At 49.9% G+C, this 21067-nt stretch overlaps 1 protein-coding gene across 1 annotated transcript in view; it reads right to left on the reverse strand.

The window, feature by feature from the left end:
* Positions 1–2530: 2530 nt before the first annotated feature.
* CCDC12 (coiled-coil domain containing 12) overlaps positions 2531–21067 on the reverse strand; it is a 34497-nt gene continuing 15960 nt past the window's right edge. Inside the window, exons 2-7 of the mRNA XM_081882757.1 lie at positions 16398–16471; positions 9709–9788; positions 7567–7628; positions 7402–7436; positions 4847–4923; positions 2531–3586 (exon numbers count right to left, since the gene is read on the reverse strand). Of these exons, the coding sequence (XP_081738883.1) occupies positions 3507–3586; positions 4847–4923; positions 7402–7436; positions 7567–7628; positions 9709–9788; positions 16398–16471 (408 nt within the window). The 3' untranslated portion in view covers positions 2531–3506. The remainder of the gene's footprint in view (positions 3587–4846; positions 4924–7401; positions 7437–7566; positions 7629–9708; positions 9789–16397; positions 16472–21067) is intronic.

The following is a 21067-nucleotide window of genomic DNA, read 5'->3' on the forward strand; positions in this document are numbered from 1 at the left end:
CGAAATCTACATTTCCCGGAGTTTACCCAACCAGGTTGCCTCACCAGCTGACAGCAGCTACTTCCTGGCCCAGCCCATTTTGCAACCTGTGTGTTTTGTTCAAGCCTTTGTTCAGTTTAGTTACGGTTACACCCAAACTTTTCCCCAAGAAACTACATGGCTTTCCCTCTGCCAACTTTTTCCTCCCTGCAAAGTAGGTTAAGGTAAAGGTAAAGGACCATTAGGTCCAGTCGTGAACATCTCTGGGGTTGTGGCTCTCATCTCGCTTTATTGGCCCAGGGAGCCGGCGTACAGCTTCCAGATCACGTGGCCAGCATGACTAAGCCACTTCTGGCAAATCAGAGCAGCGCACGAAAACGCCGTTTACCTTCCCGCCGGAGCAGTACCTATTTATCTACTTGCACTTTGACGTGCTTTCGAACTGCTAGGTTGACAGGTGCAGGGACCGAGCAACGGGAGCTCACCCCATCGCAGGGATTCGAACCGCCGACCTTCTGATCAGCAGGTCCTAGGCTCTGTGGTTTAACCCACAGCGCCACCCACGTCCCCTGCAAAGTAGGTTAGACTGAGAAAAATATTTGGAGAGGTGCTGTCCCTATGACTCTGGCCAAACAACAAGTTCTTCTTCGGTGCTTGGCCTTATTGTCACTACTCCAGAAATATACTGGATGCAGCAATCGGTTTCTTGCCACTTTGTTGCTCGGTAGAGATCCTGTTACAATACACAGTGGAACCTCGGCTCCCGAACGCCTTGGGAGCCGAACGTTCTGGCTCACAAACGAACGAAAACCAGAAGTAATTGATTTGGAAGCCAAACGGCCGGCCCGGCTTCCAGTTGGCTTCAGGAAGCTGCTGCAGCCAATCAGAAGCCATGCCTTGGCTCCCGGACTGTTTTGGGAATCGAACAGACTCCCGGAATGGATTAAGTTTGGGAACCTAGGTTCCACTGTACAAGGTGGCCAAATTTTGTGCAGCAGCAATCAAAATACAACATGCAACGATTAGCTCCCAGAATTAGTAGTATATATATCGACCGATGGGAAACTTCTAGGTCAGAAGGGTTTCTGGACAGTTAAATGACCCCCTAGAACTGTGGGGGGTTTTATGTATATGCAATGTGATATCATTTTATCTTGTCCTGGGCTTTTAAATTTTGTAATCAGTGAGAGCTGGACCATAAAGAAGGCTGATCGCCGAAGAATGGATGCTTTTGAATCATGGTGCTGGAGGAGACTCTTGGGAGTCCCATGGACTGCAAGAAGATCAAACCTCTCCATTCTGAAGGAAATCAGCCCTGAGTGCTCACTGGAAGGACAGATCCTGAAGCTGAGGCTCCAATACTCTGGCCACCTCATGAGAAGAGAAGACTCCCTGGAAAAGACCCTGATGCTGGGAAAGATGGAGGGCACAAGGAGAAGGGGACGACAGAGGACACGATGGTTGGACAGTGTTCTCGAAGGTACCAGCATGAGTTTGACCAAACGGCGGGAGGCAGTGGAAGGCAGAAGTGCACTTCTGGCATGCTCTGGTCCAGGGGGTCACGAAGAGTCGGGCACGACTAAACGACTAAACAACAACTACAATCGGTGTTTTCGTCTTGATACTGGTCATTGACCTTACTTAATAAAACGACTTGACCTGAGAGGCAGATGGGAATCTTGGCTCAACCACACCTTCACCTGCCAGACAGAATGTCTGCCTGATATCTTGTGGCTCAATGGACTGGGACGCCTAATCCAGCTTCCCAGAGCTATTCTCCTCTCCAGAAAAATTCCATGCATGAAATACTGTGTCAGATGGTGCATCTCCCAGATGGGTTTTTAATTTAATCACCCAGGAACATCAAAGAAAATACAAGGCACTGTGGATGATCTTTACAACATTTTATTATTTTTTTAAAAAACCTCTGCACGACTGAAGGCGAATCGATTAAAGAACACGAAGATGGCCACAAGGAGTGGCACTGACTTTTCAAAGTTGGGAGCTGCTGGGCAGATCTGAAAACATGTCAAAATGAAATATTAACATCCCAGGCTGCAATGCAAGAGAGGTTGTTATTTTAGCAACCCACAAAGAAGTGGCCTGGCCACAAAACTGTTCCAGGAGACGCCCGCTTACTTGCCCCGCGTCGGATGTGCTCAGAACTAGTTAGTCCGTGGCTTTGCAGACTTATGCTAAAGTGGGACTGCCACTCAGGTGATGTTTTGCAAGCAGATAGCAGCAAGAAGAACTTATCTATAGGGGTTAGAGATCTGGGGTACACAAGGGCAGGGCCTTTCCAACCACAACCACTTACAGAACTGTGGGTCTTGGCCACGAGAGGCAGCCCAGTGCCTTAGGGCCTGGTTCCCCCTGAAAAAAACCCGACACACTTCCCGATCACAGCCAATAATTCTCGCAAGGGCGGACTCCTGGGTTGGATATTCAAAGCGATTTTGCTCTTTTGCCAAGCCTCAAATTCTCCACCCGAAATCTCGTGCCACAAACTGCAAGGGTCTTCGCTTGGCACGCACAGGACTGGAGGAAGAGCACGAGGGTCTCGTCTTTCTTTCGCATAGCTGTCAACGTTTCCCTTTTTTTAAGGGAATTTCCCTTCTTCCAAATAGGATTCCTCGCAAGAAAAGGGAAAAGTTGACAGCTATGTTCTTTCGCAAGGTCGAGGCGTGGCATTACTGGTAGGGAACTGCCTTTGAGAGAAGATTATTGGCAAATGCGCCGGGGACTTCCTATGGAAACTTTGCAAAGAGCTTTCGGCTGCATTTCTGGGTGTCTCCTGCAGCGCCACACTTCACAGCTGCTGGGCTGGGGATTTTGAAGCATCCTTTGAAACACATGGAAAATCTGCGCTAGATCTAACTGCAGACCCCTCAGCAGTTGCCAGAGGCGAGCCTGTTGGCAGAATCCAGGGTCCTTGCCCTGAGACCAACTCCCTTTGATATGTGGATAAACCACATTCAAGTCAATTTCTTCCCCAACGTGACATTCTAGTGGCACTTCAATGAAGTCTGCATACTGGAATTGGCTTGCAAGAGACCGAGGACTTTCTAAACACCTGTGTGCTTTTGTATTATGAAAATCAACACGGGTGAATTTCCTATTTCATTTAAAATGCAGCATTTCGTGTTATGATGTTTTTTTGGGATGGGTGAGGTTTTCCCTGGGTCCTCTTCAGATACATCTGTCCTTTGTTGTACTGCAGGTATCCATAGGGAAACAGTTCTGTAAGCGACTGCGACCCACTTCTGCAGGCTTATACTTTTGCCCATCCTCCGGGTTCTCCCTTGCATGAGAAAAGTCCTCTGCCCCCCTCGTTTGCTTGCCAGCAACGCCCCCAAGCAAAGGCCTGCCTAGAGGAGATGTAAACACCAGGCAGGCCCTTGCATTTTGTGGATTTGTGTCAAGTGTGTTTGGTCCCCTCGTTCCACAGCCCTGCATCCGGCACAGAGTCAGAGAAGTTTCATGCAAGAGCCACCCAGGGCAAAGGAGAGCCTGCCCGACAGGCCGCCTCAGTCCGAATCGCTTCCCTCCTGCTTTGCTGAGTCAACCGCTGACGCCAGATCTTCCTCCTGGCCTCTTAGCCTCTCTCCTGCGAGGGAAACAGAAACACCACTCAGCAACTGTTGCCTGTCTGAAGCGAGCCCACAGTAAACCACACCACATAGTAGTAGTAGTAATAATAATAATAATTAATAATAATTTATTATTTGTACCCCGCCCATCTGGCTGGGCTTCCCTAGCCACTCTGGGTAGCTTCCAACAAAGATTAAAAATACATTAAAATGTCACACATTAAAAACTTCCCTGAACAGGGCTGCCTTCAGATGTCTTCTAAATGTCAGGTAGTTGTTTATCTCTTTGACATCTGGTGGGAGGGCGTTCCACAGGGCGGGTGCCACTACCGAGAAGGCCCTCTGCCTGGTTCCCTGTAGCTTTGCTTCTCGCAGGGAGGGAACCGCCAGAAGGCCCTCGGAGCTGGACCTCAGTGTCTGGGCAGAACGATGGGGGTGGAGACGCTCCTTCAGGTCTACTGGGCCGAGGCCGTTTAGGCTTTCAAGGTCAGCACCAATGCTTTTAATTGTGCTCGGAAACGTACTGGGAGCCAATGTAGGTCTTTCCGGACCGGTGACGTTAACTCTTTCTTAGAAATACAGGATCTGCACAGGAGTGCCAGGCCGAATGAACACAGCAGCCTTTCTCAGGAGGTCGTCTTGCCCCTATGAGGCAGTTGCGGAAACTAAAGGTCCCCGCCTTCACACAGCTGCCTAAGTCTCCACCTCTCCAGGGTTTCCCCCAGCAATCTCAGACTATGCCAGTGTGCCTGCCTTTGCTCCTCCCGCTTCACGCCTCTCCTGGTCCTGTGAGACATTGGGGGGGGGGTGTATAAGCTTGTTGCAGCAGCAGCAGGAGGAGGTAATTCTGGCTTCTTTGCCAACCTGACTCATCTCTGCCTCTTGGCCTGTCAAGAATCCACATTTGGAATTCAAGCTGAGCTAAGTTTCCCTGGGGAAGGGCTGCAACTCAAGAGGGAGACCATCTGTCTTGTAAGGAGGTCCCAGATTCAACCCCTGCTGGCATCTCCAGGTAGGGCTGGGAGAAACACTTGCCTGAAATCCTGGAGAGCAGCTGCCAGCCAGTGTAGACCAAAGTGGGCTAGATGGACCAGCCATCAGGCTCGTTATAAGGCGACATCCTATGGAATGGGGCAGGGACACCAGGATACCAAGGGGAGGCACAGAGGGCTGAGCGAGAGCCAAAACTAAATGGCAAAGGGACCTGTGGGATGCTCAGCACTGCAATGGACGCCTCCAGCACTGCTTCACACATTTCCCCGCAGACGCTGACTCACTTATTAGCTCGGCTATCGCCCTCTGGGTTCGCTTCTCCAGTTTCTCCAGTTTCTTAGCCACGTCTCGCTTCAAGTCCCTGAGGAGTGAGGGAAATGGAAACAAAATGAGCCCAGGCCCAAGGAGGAGACAGGGAGGCCAAGGCCCCGAAGGGCACCTATCCGGCCTCAGGATTGCAAGTTCCTTTGGCAACGCGGCAGCAGTACCCGCGAGTAAATCAGAAGAGGACTAGGGCTCCTCCTGGGCTAGGCTGTGCAGAACGGAAAAACCCCTTCAGTAGAAAGGAGAAGGAAACGGTTGGGCTGAATTGTCAGTCCCTCGAGAAAACATTTTGATTTATGGCACATTTGAATAACGAAAGTGCCCAGGGCAGAGAACTACATTATAAAATTGCGGTGCAAAATAAATGAACACCCAGAGCTATTATGCATGAAAACATATGGAAGTCTAGTGTCCAGATCAAGGGAAGTAATAGTACCGCTCTGTTCTGCCTTGGTCAGACCACACTTGGAATATTGTGTCCACTTCTGGGTACCACAATTTAAGAAGGATGTTGACAAGCTGGAAAGTGTGCAGAGGAAGGCGACCAAGATGATCAGGGGTCTGGAAACCAAGCCTTATGAGGAGGTGGATATGTTTAGGTAAAGGTAAAGGGACCCCTGACCGTTAGGTCCAGTCGTGACCGACGCTGGGGTTGCGGCGCTCATCTTGCTTTACTGGCCGAGGGAGCCAGCGTACAGCTTCCAGGTCATGTGGCCAGTATGACTAAGCCGCTTTTGGCGAACCAGAGCAGCGCATGGAAACGCCGTTTACCTTCCCGCTGGAGCGATACCTATTGATCTACTTGCACTCTGAGGTGCTTTTGAACTGCTAGGTTGGCAGGAGCAGGGACCAAACAACAGGAGCTCACCCTGTCGCGGGGATTCAAACCGCCAACCTTCTGATCGGCAAGTCCTAGGCTCTGTGGTTTAGCCCAAAGCGCCACCCGTGGATATGCTTAACCACCTTCAAATATCTGAGGGGCTGTCATGGAAGACGGACCCAGATGCATGGATTCAAATGACTCCAACTAAACATCAGGAAGAACTTTCTGACAGTTAAGAGCCACTCAACAGTGGAAGGGACTCCCTTGGAAGGTGCTGAGCCATCCTTCATTGGATAGGGGTTGGACAGCTATCTGCCAGAGATTCTTTAATTGTGCTTCCTGGGGGCTGGACTAGATGGCCCTTGGGTTCCCCTTCCAGCTCTACAATCTCATGCTTCTATTAAAATGGCACAACCCCCCAAAAGCACTTTGTGAAGAAGTACTTTCTCTGTCTGAAGCTCAACATCAAAAAAACAAAGATCATGGCCACTGGTCCCATCACCTCCTGGCAAATAGAAGGGGAAGAAATGGAGGTAGTGAGAGATTTTACTTTCTTGGGCTCCATGATCACTGCAGATGGTGACAGCAGCCACGTAATTAAAAGACGCCTGCTTCTTGGGAGAAGGGCAATGACAGGCCTAGACAGCATCTTGAGAAGTAGAGACATCACCTTGCCAACAAACGTTCGTATAGTTAAAGCTATGGTTTTCCCAGTAGTGATGTATGGAAGTGAGAGCTGGACCATAAAGAAGGCTGATCGCCGAAGAATTGATGCTTTTGAATTATGGTGCTGGAGGAGACTCTGGAGAGTCCCATGGACTGCAAGAAGATCAAACCTCTCCATACTGAAGGAAATCAACCCTGAGTGCTCACTGGAAGGACAGATTGTGAAGTTGAGGCTCCAGTACTTTGGCCCCATCATGAGAAGAGAAGACTCCCTGGAGAAGACCCTGATGTTGGGAAAGATGGAGGGCACAAGGAGAAGGGGACGACAGAGGATGAGATGGTTGGATAGTGTTTTCGAGGTTACCAGTATGAGTTTGACCAAACTGTGGGAGGCAGTGGAAGACAGGAGTGCCTGGCGTGCTCTGGTCCAGGGGGTCATGAAGAGTCGGACACGACTAAACGACTAAACAACAAACAACAAAACTTTCTCTGTCTGTTCTGAATTTTCCAGTGGCACTTGAGGTAGGTTTCTAACCCAATCCCCATTTAATTACGTTGTGGAGGAGGATATTATTGGTTTGTTTTTATTCTTATTCTTATTTTTATTATGTGTTTTGTGTTTTTATATTGCATTTTTATGTTGTGAGCGGCCCTGAGATCTACAGATGAAGGGCATTACGCTAATATGAATACAGTGGTACCTCGGGTTAAGAACTTAATTCGTTCTGGAGGTCTGTTCTTAACCTGAAACTGTTCTTAACCTGAAGCACCACTTTAGCTAATGGGGCCTCCCGCTGCCACCGGAGCACGATTTCTGTTCTCATCCTGAAGCAAAGTTCTTAACCCAAGGTACTATTTCTGGGTTAGCGGAGTCTGTAACCTGAAGCGTCTGTAACCTGAAGCATCTGTAGCCCAAGGGACCACTGTACTACTAATAATATAAAAGCTAAGGAACCTTGCAGGCATTTTATCCCCAAATAATTTGTGCAGTCGCCCCGCAAACCCCATTCAGAGCTTCATACTCACCAGTCAGGTTTCCTGGGCACAAGATTTGCCAAGTCCTGGGAAAGTGGAGAGGGGAGGAACACAAAAGAATCCCTCGTTAAGAGCCACTACTAATCAGCTTTGTAACAAAACAGGCAGGGTTTTTTAAAACAGTTTCGTTTGAAGCACCAAACGTTTCAGACATACCACTTCTTCGATGATGGGCTCGGGCTTCGCAGCCTCCAGCTGCTCTTTCACCTTGTCTTCCACTAGGGGGCAGAAGGAGACAGAAGGATGTTGGGGCGATTTTAGCACAGGTAGGAAGGAGGGTCAGGGGTGTGTGTGCAGGGACAGGTAAGGTCCACTGAAGGTCACAGAGGGAGAGAAGCTCTCTGGGAGTCCCTGGTGGAAGCATGCGATGAACAACATGCATGCTGGAGAACACAAGGACAAGGCCACAAGCCTTGGCCAACCCGGTCGGCCTCTCCAGACCTTTTGGACATCAGCAGGGCCAATGGGAGTTGTAGTCCGAAACACCTGGAGAGGGCACCAGGTTGGCCAATGCTGGCCTAGTCATTAAGAACCTCACCTGGAATCCCTCCCCTATCAGATGAACCGAGGGTACAAACTTAAGCTGCCATGGCAAGACTCAAGTAGCTCAGTCGGCAGAGAGTAAGCCTCTTAAATCTCAGGGTCGCAGGTTTGAACCCCACAATGGTGGGTCAGACTAGATGACCCTTGTGGCCCCTTCCAACTCTAAGTGTCTAAGAAACTAAGATTTCTGCTAGAGAACGCTAGTTCTCCAGCGGTACTACAATTCCCAAAACGCCTTGGGGGAAAGACACAAAAAGCCAGTTTGTGGGTGAGACACAGGTACACGCTTAATTCCCGTGTTCAGAAAAGGAAGGACCAATCCTCATATAGTCTGTCAGGGCCCTTGTGAAGTGCTTTGATCACTCCTGCAAGCTTATCTGTTCTGGTTCAGACAGTCTCCCTCCTCCCCAAGGTCAGGTTAGAAGCAACTCTGCAGAGACGCACTCCTTGTTTTGGACAGGGTTAGCCAAATTCCTGAATAAGAAGTCTAATCAATGGCAAAGAATGTAAACAGAGCCTTCTGGATGTATGCCAATGGCAAGTGATATTCAGAAACATCAGTGCCTCTGACAGTGGAGGCAGAGAATCGTCATCAATAGCCCTCTCCTCCGCCATGAATTTGCCCAATGCTCTTTTAAAGACATCTAGGTTGGTGGTCTTCATTGCCTCCTGCAACAGCAAATTTCATAGCTTAGTTAAACTCGGTCTGAAGGACTTCCTTGGATCTGTCCGGAGAACTACCGTATTTTTCGCTCCATAAGACACACTTTTTCCCTCCTAAAAAGGGGAAATGTGTGTGTGTGTTATGGAGCGAATGCAGGGGGGAGGTAGGGAGGAAAAAACCCCAAGAGCCACACACAAGCTCCGTGCGGCTCTTGCGGGCTTTTCCCCAGGAGGGAAAAGGGACTGACATGGCCAGTCAGTCCCTTCTCCCTCCTTGTAGAAAAGCCCACAGGAGCCCCACACTCCTTAAAGGGTGCGCGGCTCCTGTGGGCTTTCGCAGGAGGTGGGGGTATTGCCATAGCCGCGCGCAGCCCCTCCGGCCGGGAGAGGCTGCGCGCAGCTATGGCAGAAGCCAAGACAGCGAGCAGGATAGATCCTGCTCGCTGTCTTGGCTTCTTTGCTATTTGGGACTGGCGGGGGGGGGGGGACCCGGGCTTCCCCCGGCAGCCCCAGAAGCTCTAGGAGAAGCGGACAGGCTGCAATGCACCCTTTGGTGCTGGGGGGGGGAATAAGATTTTCCCCCTTGATTTCCCCCTCTAAAAACTAGGTGTGCCTTATGGTCCGGTGTGCCTTATGGAGCGAAAAATACGGTACGTAGGAGTTTCTTTGCTATCGGCCATGAGAACCAAACAGGAGTGTCTTTTGCTGCCTGCAAACAACTGATTATTTGAGAGGCAAGGAGCAATTCTTCCATGTGCGTTCTCTTTTATTTTTACTTATTGTGTTTATATCCCACCTTTTTCCTCCAAGGAGCTCAATGCTGTGGGCAGGGTTTACCCCCTCATCTTATCCTCACAACGACCCTGCGAGGTCGGCTATGAGACTGGGGATGGCCCAAAGTCAGTGGGGATTTGAACTCAGGTCTCCTGGGTCCCAGCCCAACACTCGACAACTGCTACACTGAACTGACTCTCAGGAGAACCGAGTGTGTATGGCCCTCTTTGTGGGCTTCCCAAGAAGGCACCTAATTGACTGCTGTTGCAAGAAAGATGCTGTGGTCCATTTCAGAAGAGGTTCTGGATGCCCACTCACCTGAGGCAGGCTTCGCTTTGGGCACCACCCGCCCCTTGAGTTCTTCGTCTTCCGGAGTGTAATTCCGCAACTTGAGCTCCCTGGAAAGAGGAAAGAAGAAAAGAGGGAAGCTTCAGTCTGATGTCACACATAGCTACCCATCAGCCTCCGACAAAGGCCACTCGCTTGGTGTCCAGCAAAGAATGGCTCGTTCTGCCTGGCAGGGGTAGTTTTAAGGGTGAGAGAATGGCAATGGGCTCCTAGGAAGGAGAGGCTGTGCCTGGTGTTTGACCCAAGGAGCAGCGGGCCGAAAGAATGGATTGTTTGGGGCCCAAGCAGGTACCGTATTTTTCGCTCTATAGGACGCACCGGACAATAGGAGGGGGAGAACAGGAAAAAAAATTTCTCCCCCTCTGCGCAGCGCCCCTTCAGCGAAGTGGTGGGAGAAACGGAGTCCCTTCCATTTCTCCTCCCGCTTCGCTGAAGGGGCGCTGTGCAGAGAGGGGAAACTGTGCAGCGCCTCTCCAGCGAAGCGAAGCCTGGAGAGCAAGAGGGATCGGTGTGCACCGACCCCTCTCGCTCTCCAGGCTTCAGGCGGCTATCCGCAAACCTTCGGAGCGCAGCGGGAACTCCTGCTGAGCTCCAAAGGCTTGCAGATAGCTGCCTGAATTGCCCAGAGCACAGTGGGAACTCCCACTGCGCTCCGGAGGCTTCAGTGAAAGCAACGCGAAGCCTCTGGAGCACGTGGGAAGCGCTCCCTCTGTGCTTCACAGGCTTCGCGTTGCTATCGCTGAAGCCAAGGAGCCTGCATTCGCTCCATAAGATGCACACGCATTTCCCCTTAATATTTGAAGGGGGGAAAGTGCCGTCTTATAGAGTGAAAAATACGGTATTTGCACGGGGTGTCCTGGACTGGCTGGCTGTAGAGGAGTGGAAGAAGGAATCAGCTGGGGAATCCCCAAGGGAAGAAAGATCAGAAGCAGAGGGTTGGTGGTGGGGTGAAGATGGGCAGAGGGAGAAGAGGGAGCGTGATGGTATGCAGTGACAACAGGGAATAAGACTGACAGACAAGGACAGGAAGAAACATCGTGGGCAGAATAAATGTCACACACAGGGAAAACAATGATACAGTATGAGATCTTCACTTGCAGTCTTATAAATTACAGAGCCAGTGTGGTGTAGTGGTTAAGAGCAGTGGACTCGTAATCTGGGGAACCGGGTTCGCATCTCCGCTCCTCCACATGCAGCTGCTGGGTGACCTTGGGCTAGTCACACTTCTCTGAAGTCTCTCAGCCCCACTCACCCCACAGAGTGTTTGTTGTGGGGGAGGAAGGGAAAGGAGATTGTTAGCCGCTTTGAGACTCCTTCAGGTAGTGATAAAGGGGAATATCAAATCCAAACTCTTCTTCTTCTAATGAGGGAGCGGACTGGGAAGAGGAGGTGTCAGAAGCTGAAGGGGCAACAGGATTAAGTGGGCAGAAAGAAGCTAGGGCAAAGTGTTAGAATTCCTGCTCCCTGGTTGCAGTCATGGGATTGTCGTCTATCACGGGATGGTGTATGTTTTCATTCCACAGAGTGGGAAGTGACGGAGACAGGATGTTTGTGTTACTGTGTTCCGTGAAGTGGGACTGTTGTCCTTTGTTCTTTCTCTCTTTACTGTCTGATGCTAGAAAGAGAGGGAGCCATGTTGCAGTGCTCCGTGTGTGTTTGTATGTAAATAAAGTAGATTAGCCAAAATGCTGAGTTGCTGAGTTCTTTTACGCAACTCGTAATCTGGTGAACCGGGTTCGCTTCCCCGCTCCTCCACATGCAGCTTCTGGGTGACCTTGGGCCAGTCACACTTCTTTGAAGTCTCTCAGCCCCACTCACCTCACAGAGTGTTTGTTGTGGGGCCAGGAAGGGAAAGGAGAATGTTAGCCGCTTTGAGACTCCTTCAGCTAGTGATAAAGGGGGATATCAAATCCAAACTCTTCTTCTTCTTTGAAGCTCCTGAATGAACGACCAGGAGAGAGAGAACAAGCCAGGGCTTTTTCGGCTGTGGCCCTAACTTGGTGGAACGCTCTGTCCCAAGAGACTAGGGCCCTGCGGGACTTGACATCTTTCCACAGAGCCTGCAAGACAGAGCTGTTCCACCAGGCCTTTGGTCAGGGCGCAGCCTGACTCCCTCCTTTGGCAATTTGCACAGAATTTTTGCTTAATGGTTGCCATCAATTTGATTTTAATTAATTTTTATAATGAAATGTTTTTAGAATGTTGCATTATTTTATTGTTGTTAGCCGCCCTGAGCCCGGCTTCGGCTGGGGAGGGCGGGATATAAATAAAATTTATTATTATTATCATTATGTGTGTCTACCACCGTCTTACTCGAGTGTAGGACGAGCTCCTGACACAAAGAACAGTCCTGATGCAGAGGTTGGAGACAAATGGGGCCAGGAGACATGGATGAGGCTGGATGCGACAACCCTGGATTTGGAGAGCTGGGAGAGGTCTTGCCACAGAGCTCAGCTCTGTCTGCAGCAGGAGCTCAGAGCCTTACAGACAGGCAGTTTTCCGCCTCTGAGTTGGGAGGAGGTGGTGGCATAGAGAAGCACAGTTAGTTAGTTAGTTAGTTAGTTAATTAGATTTATTACGGCCATTGGCCCATTGGCCCATATCTAGAGAAGCAGAGAAGCAGAGAGCCCTGAAACCTGGGAGATTTTGTGCCGATGGACACAAAAACCAGCAAGAGGGGGACTCGAAAGCCAGACTGCGTTGCTGCGGCACAGACCCACATCCAACTATCAAACCCCTTCAGAAACAGGCCGGGCAGCAGGAGGAGTGGGCTGCCTGTGCGTTTGGCAGGCGTGTGGAGCAAGAATAAAAATTGGCTGGGGACTTGGGAGAGCATCTTTCTCTTTGTTGCTCTCCTTAGTGCAGCTGCTTAATCTTGCAGGGGACAAGCAAGGCAAGGAATGGAAAGTTGCTAGGCAGCATCAGCCCTTATTTGCTCAGGTTCCGCTCTTTTCTACCCCCTCTTTCAATGTCTGTTTCCTTAGACGCGAGTCCCACAGAGTTCAACAGGATTTACCCCCTGTGGCCAAAACCTTCTCTTTAAGCAGGAACGATAACCGGTGGGTAATTTTCAGGGTATGTGCAGTGAGCCAAACCTCTGGGTCTTTTTGGGCTGGCGGTTTTTTATTTATTTATTTATGGATTTATAAACTGCTTTCCAACAAACGTTGTCAAAGCAGTATACTGTGCACACACAAACACACACACACACACACAGAGAGAGAGAGAGAGAGAATATGTACAGTGGTACCTCGGGTTAAGTACTTAATTCGTTCCGGGGGTTCGTACTTAACCTGAAACTGTTCTTAACCTGAAGCACCACTTTAGCTAATGGGGCTTCCTGCTGCCGCCACTGTGCCGCTGGAGCCCGATTTCTGTTCTCATCCTGAAACAAAGTTCTTAACCTGAAGCACTATTTCTGGGTTAACAGAGTCTGTAACCTCTGAAGCATATGTAACCTGAAGTGTATGTAACCCGAGGTACCACTGTAATGGAAACTGGTATATGCTTAGCAATTTAAGGCACACTGATGATGGAAGAGAGTTCTACCAGTGATGGTTAGCTAAGAAAATTAAACAGAGCCTCTGTCTTCAGAGGCAGTCTATATCTGAAAACCAGATTCTTAGCAGGAAGTAACTGAGGAGAGTTGAGAGAGTGAGGGAGGGAGAGAGAGAAAGAAAGAAAGAGAGAAAGAGAGAGAGAGAGAGAGAGAGAGAGAGAGAGAAGGAGATGCTCACAGTTTATTTAAAGGGAGGAAATAGGATGGGGAGAGACACAGAGAGCAGAATTAATAGACCTGAACACCCCAGAGAAATATGCAACAATGATTTTTAACCCTCCTATGCAATTGGGGTTTATAACTAATCCCGGAGGCATATTGAAATATGCAAAGTGTTCCACCTAGCCTGTGCAACGCATTTCCCCCACCAAAGCAGTTGGTGGTTCTGTGTTTCTTTTAAAATTCTTAATGGGGAGAGGAAGACATTGGGTCAGTTAACATTCCAACTGAAGCAAACCACCAGTTTTATTTTGCATATCCAAGATAGTGGAGGCGAGGTTTAAATCATGGAGATTTTTCTTCTTCTTCTTTTTTTAAATGGCTATTCCGCCGGGGCGTGGTCATGTGTGTGCTATGCTCCAGGTGTGAGGTTTCTACCCACGCTACCACACTACCATGGATCCTATGCTCCTTGTGGGTAAACTACGTGTGGCATCTCGGCAAAGGATCATCTCTGGGTCTAAATGCAGAATTAAAAATGGGTTGTGCCGCTGGGCCTTCCGTTCAGTTCCACCGCATCAGAGCAATGCCAGGAGCCAGAAACCAGCTGCACGACACCCCATGCCCACCAGGGAACCACTGGAGGCTCGCTACATTTTTCCACCTTCACCGCATCAAGCAGTTGGTCCCTTACCTTTCCCGCCCCGACCTGGCCACAGTGATCCATGCGACGGTCATCTCCAGGCTTGACTACTGTAATTCGGTCTATGCGGGGCTGCCCTTGAAGCTGTCCCAGAAACTCCAGCGGGTACAGAATGCTGCAGCGAGGCTCCTCACGGGGTCTCTGCCATGGGAGCATATTCACCCAGTGCTTTTCAAGCTGCACTGGCTCCCGGTGGAGTACAGGGTCAGATTTAAGGTGCTGCTTTTGACCTTTAAAGCCCTTCACAGCCTAGGACCCTCGTACCTACGGGACTGCCTCTCCTGGTATGCCCCACGGAGAGCCTCAAGGTCCATAAATAACAACACCCTAGTGGTCCCAGGCCCTAAGGAAGTTAGATTGGCTTCAACCAGAGCCAGGGCCTTTTCAACTCTGGCTCCGGCCTGGTGGAACGCTCTGCCTCATGAGACCAGGGCCCTGCAGGATCTGATTTCGTTCTGCAGGGCCTGTAAGACAGAGTTGTTCCGCCTGGCCTTTGGCTTGGAGCCAATTTGATTCCCTCCCTCTCTTTTTTCCCCTTTCTTTTCCTTCTCCTCCTGCAATGAGGCTACGTTTTAATATTTTAATGTTGTATTTTATTTTTGTTTTTAAGTTTGTAATCATTGATCTTGTTTTTATTATTGCTTGTAAGCCGCTCTGAGCCCGGCCTTGGCTGGGGAGGGCGGGGTATAAATAAAAAATTATTATTATTATTATTACATTTCTCTAGCCTGTCCAAACGGACAAGTCCAAATCCCTTTAATTAACCACTAAATGCGAGGCTCTCGCAGACCTGCCACACGCAATTAGCAGCGCTGCCTCTTCCCGGCAAGAGACCTCCCAGGAGAGTCCTTTGGGTGTGCAGCCCGCAGTGTAGGGAGGAGAAGGGTGTTCAGGAGAGAAGCAAACTCCCGATTCTGCGCTCAGGATCCATCCCTTGCCCCCGTCTCTGAAGACAGGGGATGGGAGTTGGTATACCCATTCTCCAGGGCTTGGCATCTTATTCCATTTAATTTGGACATTTGTAAACCCCACTTGCATTCACAGTATCACAAGGAGGTATACAGGCAAACATCCCCTCTGGGAAGCTACGGAAATCTCCATGCCTGGATGTTGTTGTTGTTGTTGTTTTAGAGAGAGAGAAGGGTGGAAAATGAAAAGAGATGAGTCAGTCGCCTTGTCAGGATGTTTTCATCCACAGGTCAGCTCAGACAACCCGAGTGTTTCTTAGAATCAGAGAATCAGAGAGTTGGAAGAGGCCACAAGGGCCATTGAGTCCAACCCCCTGCCAAGCAGGAAACACCATCAGACCACTCCTGACATATGGTTGTCAAGCCTCTGCTTAAAGACCTCCAAAGAAGGAGACTCCACCACACTCCTTGGCAGCAAATTCCACTGTCGAACAGCTCTTACTGTCAGGAAGTTCTTCCTAATGTTTAGGTGGAATCTTCTTTCTTGTAGTTTGGATCCATTGCTCCGTGCCCGCTTCTCTGGAGCAGCAGAAAACAACCTTTCTCCCTCCTCTATGTGACATCCTTTTATATATTTGAACATGGCTATCATATCACCCCTTAACCTCCTCTTCTCCAGGCTAAACATGCCCAGCTCCCTTAGCCGTTCCTCATAAGGCATCGTTTCCAGGCCTTTGACCATTTTGGTTGCCCTCCTCTGGACACGTTCCAGTTTGTCAGTGTCCTTCTTGAACTGTGGTGCCCAGAACTGGACACAGTACTCCAGGTGAGGTCTGACCAGAGCAGAATACAGTGGCACTATTACTTCCCTTGATCTAGATGCTATACTCCTTCTCAGCTCAACATTTCAATAACCCTGTCTTGTGTTGTGGAGCAGAGAAGGCACCGGCCTGCCTCTTTTGAGATGCTTGCTCTACAGTCCGCTCCAACCGTTACCCTTAATCAGCAGAAACGGAAAATGCAATATCAAAGTCATTCATTATTCACCACCCTTGGGATCGCGTAACAAGCCACCCCGCGGCTCGCTTACCTCGTACGCTGCTTTAACAGGAAAAGCAAGTTTCCCTGTTATAAACAAGCAGGTTTTTCCTTTCCGAGGGGGCCGTGTGTGTGTGTGTGTGTGTGTGTGTGTGTGTAGAACACACAGTCCAAAGCTCAGCTCCTGATTTGCAAGCAGGGAGCAAACACTGACCTCTACGCTAGACGACAGAGCCACGATACGGCTCAAATCCCAAACAGAGAGAGAGAGAGAGGATAAGCAGAAACTTACTTATGCTTCCCCCTATCTTTCTCTTCGCCGTCGCCTCGGAAATGCTTGAGCTCTGGTGCGCCATCATCTTTATTCTGTGGAGAGAAAGAAAGAGGGGGGAAATTAGGGGGAAGGAGAGCACCCATCAAGCCTGACGTTTCTCCAGTGCGAGACTTCAGTGCAAAAAAAAACCCACCCCCAGGCCCGGTGCCTGAACTGCATGTAAATGATGCAGCAGGCCCAGGGTTCTTCGGTGTCTGGGCTTAATTTCATTTCGCTCCGGGCTGAATTCCCCACTGTGACTTGCGCGCACAAGAGAAATGGAAGGTGCGCAAACACACACAAGGCCAGCGAGGAGGGAAATGAATTAGATGTTTGGCGGGTGCTGGGACGTGCAGAAGATGTTGTGCGTTTGGGGACTGCTGTGGCCCAAGCTGGATGTAATGGCTATATGGGGTTGCTCGTGCATAAGTTGTCGCCACTCCTGGCTAGGTTGCCTGGTTAAACCTTTTCCTGTCTGGACAGCCCTTCACCTCGTGGCTGTTCAGTCGCTAGCAGAATCCGTCAGTGGGCGTTTCTTGAACTTCTTCCAGCAAAGAAGTTCTTTGACGCCAAGTCTCCGCCTACTCTCCCTGTGCGGAAGTCTTCTGCGCAGGGTGGGTGTGGGTAGCGGAGGACCCGTGCTCTCCCCGCTGGTCTCCAGCAAGGAGTCCTGGAGCCCCCTCGCTGATTCCCCCATCTGCCCCCCTTTATCCCTGGTGTTACGCTGATTTCCTTCCCCAGCCGATGAGCTCCCTCTCTCCCTGCTGGGCCCTTCTCCGGCATTGCTTGGGAGCCTTGCCTCCGCCTCTTGCTCCGATGTCAGTTCCCTGACACTGGATGAGCAAAGCAAGTAGAGAGCTGGCGCTGGGGGAGGAAGAGTTTGACGGGGGGTGGCAGAGAACACACACACACACACACACTAGAGTCAAATGAAAGCTGAAAGGGTTTCCTGGAACGTGACAAATGCCAGGATAAACTGTGGCTCCGTCTGTACTCTGGTGCAGCTGCACCAAACACATAAGAGCGAAGGGCAAGGGGACGCATGGCTAGATTGCATGCAGGGCTTTGCTGGGTTTGCGCCTTGCTTAGTGTCAGTACAGCTGCATGGGAATGTAGAATGAGATGGGGTTTTTAACAACAACAAGCCTCCCACACAGCTGTAAAAGAGGCACCCCAAACTCGGCCCTCCAGATGTTTTGGGACTACAATTCCCATCATCTCTGACCACTGGTCCCGTTAGCTAGGGATGATGGGAGTTGTAGTCCCAAAACAGCTGGAGAGCAGAGTTTGGGGATGCCTGCAGTAAAATATGAAAGCATGTGGGAGCTCACAAAGAATAAGCAAACTGGAACAACTGGGTGCTCAATCCAACCATGTTTAAGAATTGTCATTGACTGAGTAGGTTATGCGTCAGATCTTGGCGGGGATAAAAAGAACCAAATGGAGTATCGTAGCACCTTGAAGACGTTTTTACGGCAAAACTGCCACAGACTACAGTCCACTTCAACCAATGCATGGAGTGTTATCCCAAGGTACAGCTATCAGACAGGTGTGGGGGGAGGAGAATGATTAGAAAGTACAGGTGGCAATAGTTTTTGTTATTAGTGGTGAACCGTTTTTTGAAACAAAAAAACCAGAGTTGTGGATAACAGACACCCCGGCACTGGTTAATCCTACAAGTAGCAGCAGAGCTTCAATGCTTTTCTTTGGCCAAAGCCAGGTACAGCTTATGGGAACTGTTAATACCTGGAGGTAACCAGGCTGACACAAAACATTAATACCTCTGTCAGAAAAAAACACAAAAATAGGATCAAGAGGGTGGGAAATGATAGCTCTTCTTCAACGTGGGTGACTGCTTTCTCACATACCATGGTTCCAAACACAGCAGGGAAGCCAGTGCAATTATGCAATTAATAATAATAATAATAATAATAATAATAATAATAATTTATTTGTACCCCGCTCATCTGGCTGGGTTTCCTCAGCCATTCTGGGCGGTTTCCAACAAAGATTAAAAATACATTAAAATGTCACACATTAAAAACTTGTCTGAACCTTCAGATGTCTTCTAAAAGTCTGGTAGTTGTTGTTCTCTTTGACATCGAGTGGGAAGGCATTCCACAGGGTGGGCGCCACCACCGAGAAGGCCCTCTGCCTGGTTCCCTGTAGCTTTGCTTCTTGCAGGAACTGCCAGAAGGCCCTTGGAGCTGGACCTCGGCGTCTGGGCGGAACGATGGGGGTGGAGACGCTCCTTCAGGTATACCGGACCGAGGCCGTATAGGGCTTTAGAGGCCAACACCAACACTTTGAATTGTGCTCGGAAACCCAAGAAGGCCTGCTGTGATGCCCTTCAAATCCAGGAGGCGGGTGGTCCTTTCTTTCAGGTAGCCAGACGGAAGACCCCACAGAGGGCACCAACCTGGCGAGGCGATGGAAGGCACAGAATTTGGAATTATCCTGGCACAGCCTGTTATCCCCGGGCAGAAAACTGCCATCTCGCTAGAGCACAGAGCAAAACACATCATCCCACGTGTCAGTTTTGTGAGCCGTGCCTGGAACCTTGGGCATTCATCGGCGCAGCAAATCTGGCTCTCATTTCAGAGATGTTTCTGCCCAACTTCTGGTGTTTTTCCTCCCCCGATCCTTCCTTGCCCTTTCCAACGGCGCTGTTGGGTTTCGCCAACCATCTGGGACCTTTTTATCAGGACGGGGAATCGGTAAGCCGATTGTTGTGTTCCGTGAGCAAAAGACAGATGGCGGGAGGGTCCCGTTTGGCTGCAGTTGCACCAAGCAGGTGGCAGATGGCGACACAAGAGCCAATCAGGAGCTTGGGGGCGGAGCCACACACGCTCTCTCCAAGTCTCCAGCTCCTTCGCTCTGCGATTGAGTCAGGCATCCGACAGATTGGACTCCAAAACCCAGGAGATAGCAAACAGGACAACCTGTTTTCTAAAGATCACTCGCACAAACACACACATGCACAGATAACAGGGAAGGCAGACAAAGGAGCACACCATGCTTAATACAGGGGATAAACTTTGCAGCCCTTGGTACCGTATTTTTCACTCTACAACAGTGTTTCCCAACCTTGGGCCTCCAGCTGTTTTTGAACTACAACTCCCATCATCCCTGACTAGCAAGACCAGTGGCAAGGGATGATGGGAATTGTAGTTCAAAAACAGCTGGAGGCCCGAGGTTGGGAAACACTGCTCTACAAGACGCATTTTTCCCCTCCTAAAAAGATAAACTTTGCAGCCCTGGGTAATTGAGGAACGCTGCCTCAACCGCTCACAAAATTAAACCAAAGAATACATAAAGATAGTGTGCCGGATCAGGCCAATGGCCCATCTAAGTCCAGCATCCTGATCTCACAGTGGCCAAGTGTGGGAAACCCACAACCAGGATTCGAACACAAGAGCCCTCTCCCCCCCCATCACTGCCTCCTGTTGGGAGGAATTCCATAGGTTGTTGTTGTTTAGTTGTTTAGTTGTGTCCGCCTCTTCATGACCCCCTGGACCAGAGCACGCCAGGCACTCCTGTCTTCCACTGCTTCCCGCAGTTTGGTCAAACTCATGCTGGTAGCTTCGAGAACACTGTCCAACCATCTTGTCCTCTGTTGTCCCCTTCTCCTTGTGCCCTCCATCTTTCCCAGCATCAGGGTCTTTTCCAGGGAGTCTTCTCTTCTCATGAGGTAGCCAAAGTCTTGGAGCCTCAGCTTCAGGATCTGTCCTTCCAGTGAGCACTCAGGGCTGATTTCCTTCAGAATGGAGAGGGTTGATCTTCTTGCAGTCCATGGGACTCTCAAGAATCTCCTCCAGCACCATAATTCAAAAGCATCCATTCTTTGGCGATCAGCCTTCTTTATGGTCCAGCTTTCACTTCCATACATCACTACTGGGAAAACCGGAGTTTGAACTATACGGACCTTTGTCGGCAAGGTGATGTCTCTGCTTTTTAAGATGCTGTCTAGGTTTCCATAGGCTTAACCATATGCTAAGTGAAGATGTGGTGCTTTCTTTTATCAGTCCCGAAAGTTCCAACATTTAGCTTCATTGCATGTTCTAGTGTTGTGAGAGAGGGAGGAAAACGTTCCTCTGCCCATGTTCTCCATGCCAGGCATGGTTTTATAAACTTCTAACATGTTATTTCTTCCTCACCTCTTCTCAGAATGAGAAAAAAAAATCCCAAACATTGCCACCTTTCTTCCTAGAGGAGTCACCCCTCCCCTAAATCATCCTCCAGAGCTTTATCTACAGGACCGCCTCTCCTGGTCTGCCCCGCAGAGGACCTTAAGATCCATGAACAACCATAGTTTAGAGGTCCCGGGCCCTAAAGAAGTCAGACTATCCTCCACCAGGGCCAGGGCCTTTTCGGTGATGGCTCCGACCTGGTGGAATGCTCTGTCCCAGGAGACCAGGGCCCTTCAGGATTTAATCTCCTTCCGTCGGGCCTGTAAGACAGAGCTATTCCGCCAGACCTTTCATTTGAACTCAGCCTGATCTTTTATTTCCCTTCCCTTCCCTCCCCCTCCCCTTTTATGAAAATCACCCGCTCTGAGACCCCACAGCTAATTCTCCCCTGGCCTCTTCGCTGGCCCAAATAGGACCAATTCAGCCAGCTAGCCCTGGGGATTATCTAATTGATTTTTG

This window comes from Podarcis melisellensis (genome assembly GCF_964234715.1).
Source record: "Podarcis melisellensis genome assembly, chromosome: 12".
NCBI lineage: Eukaryota > Metazoa > Chordata > Lepidosauria > Squamata > Lacertidae > Podarcis > Podarcis melisellensis.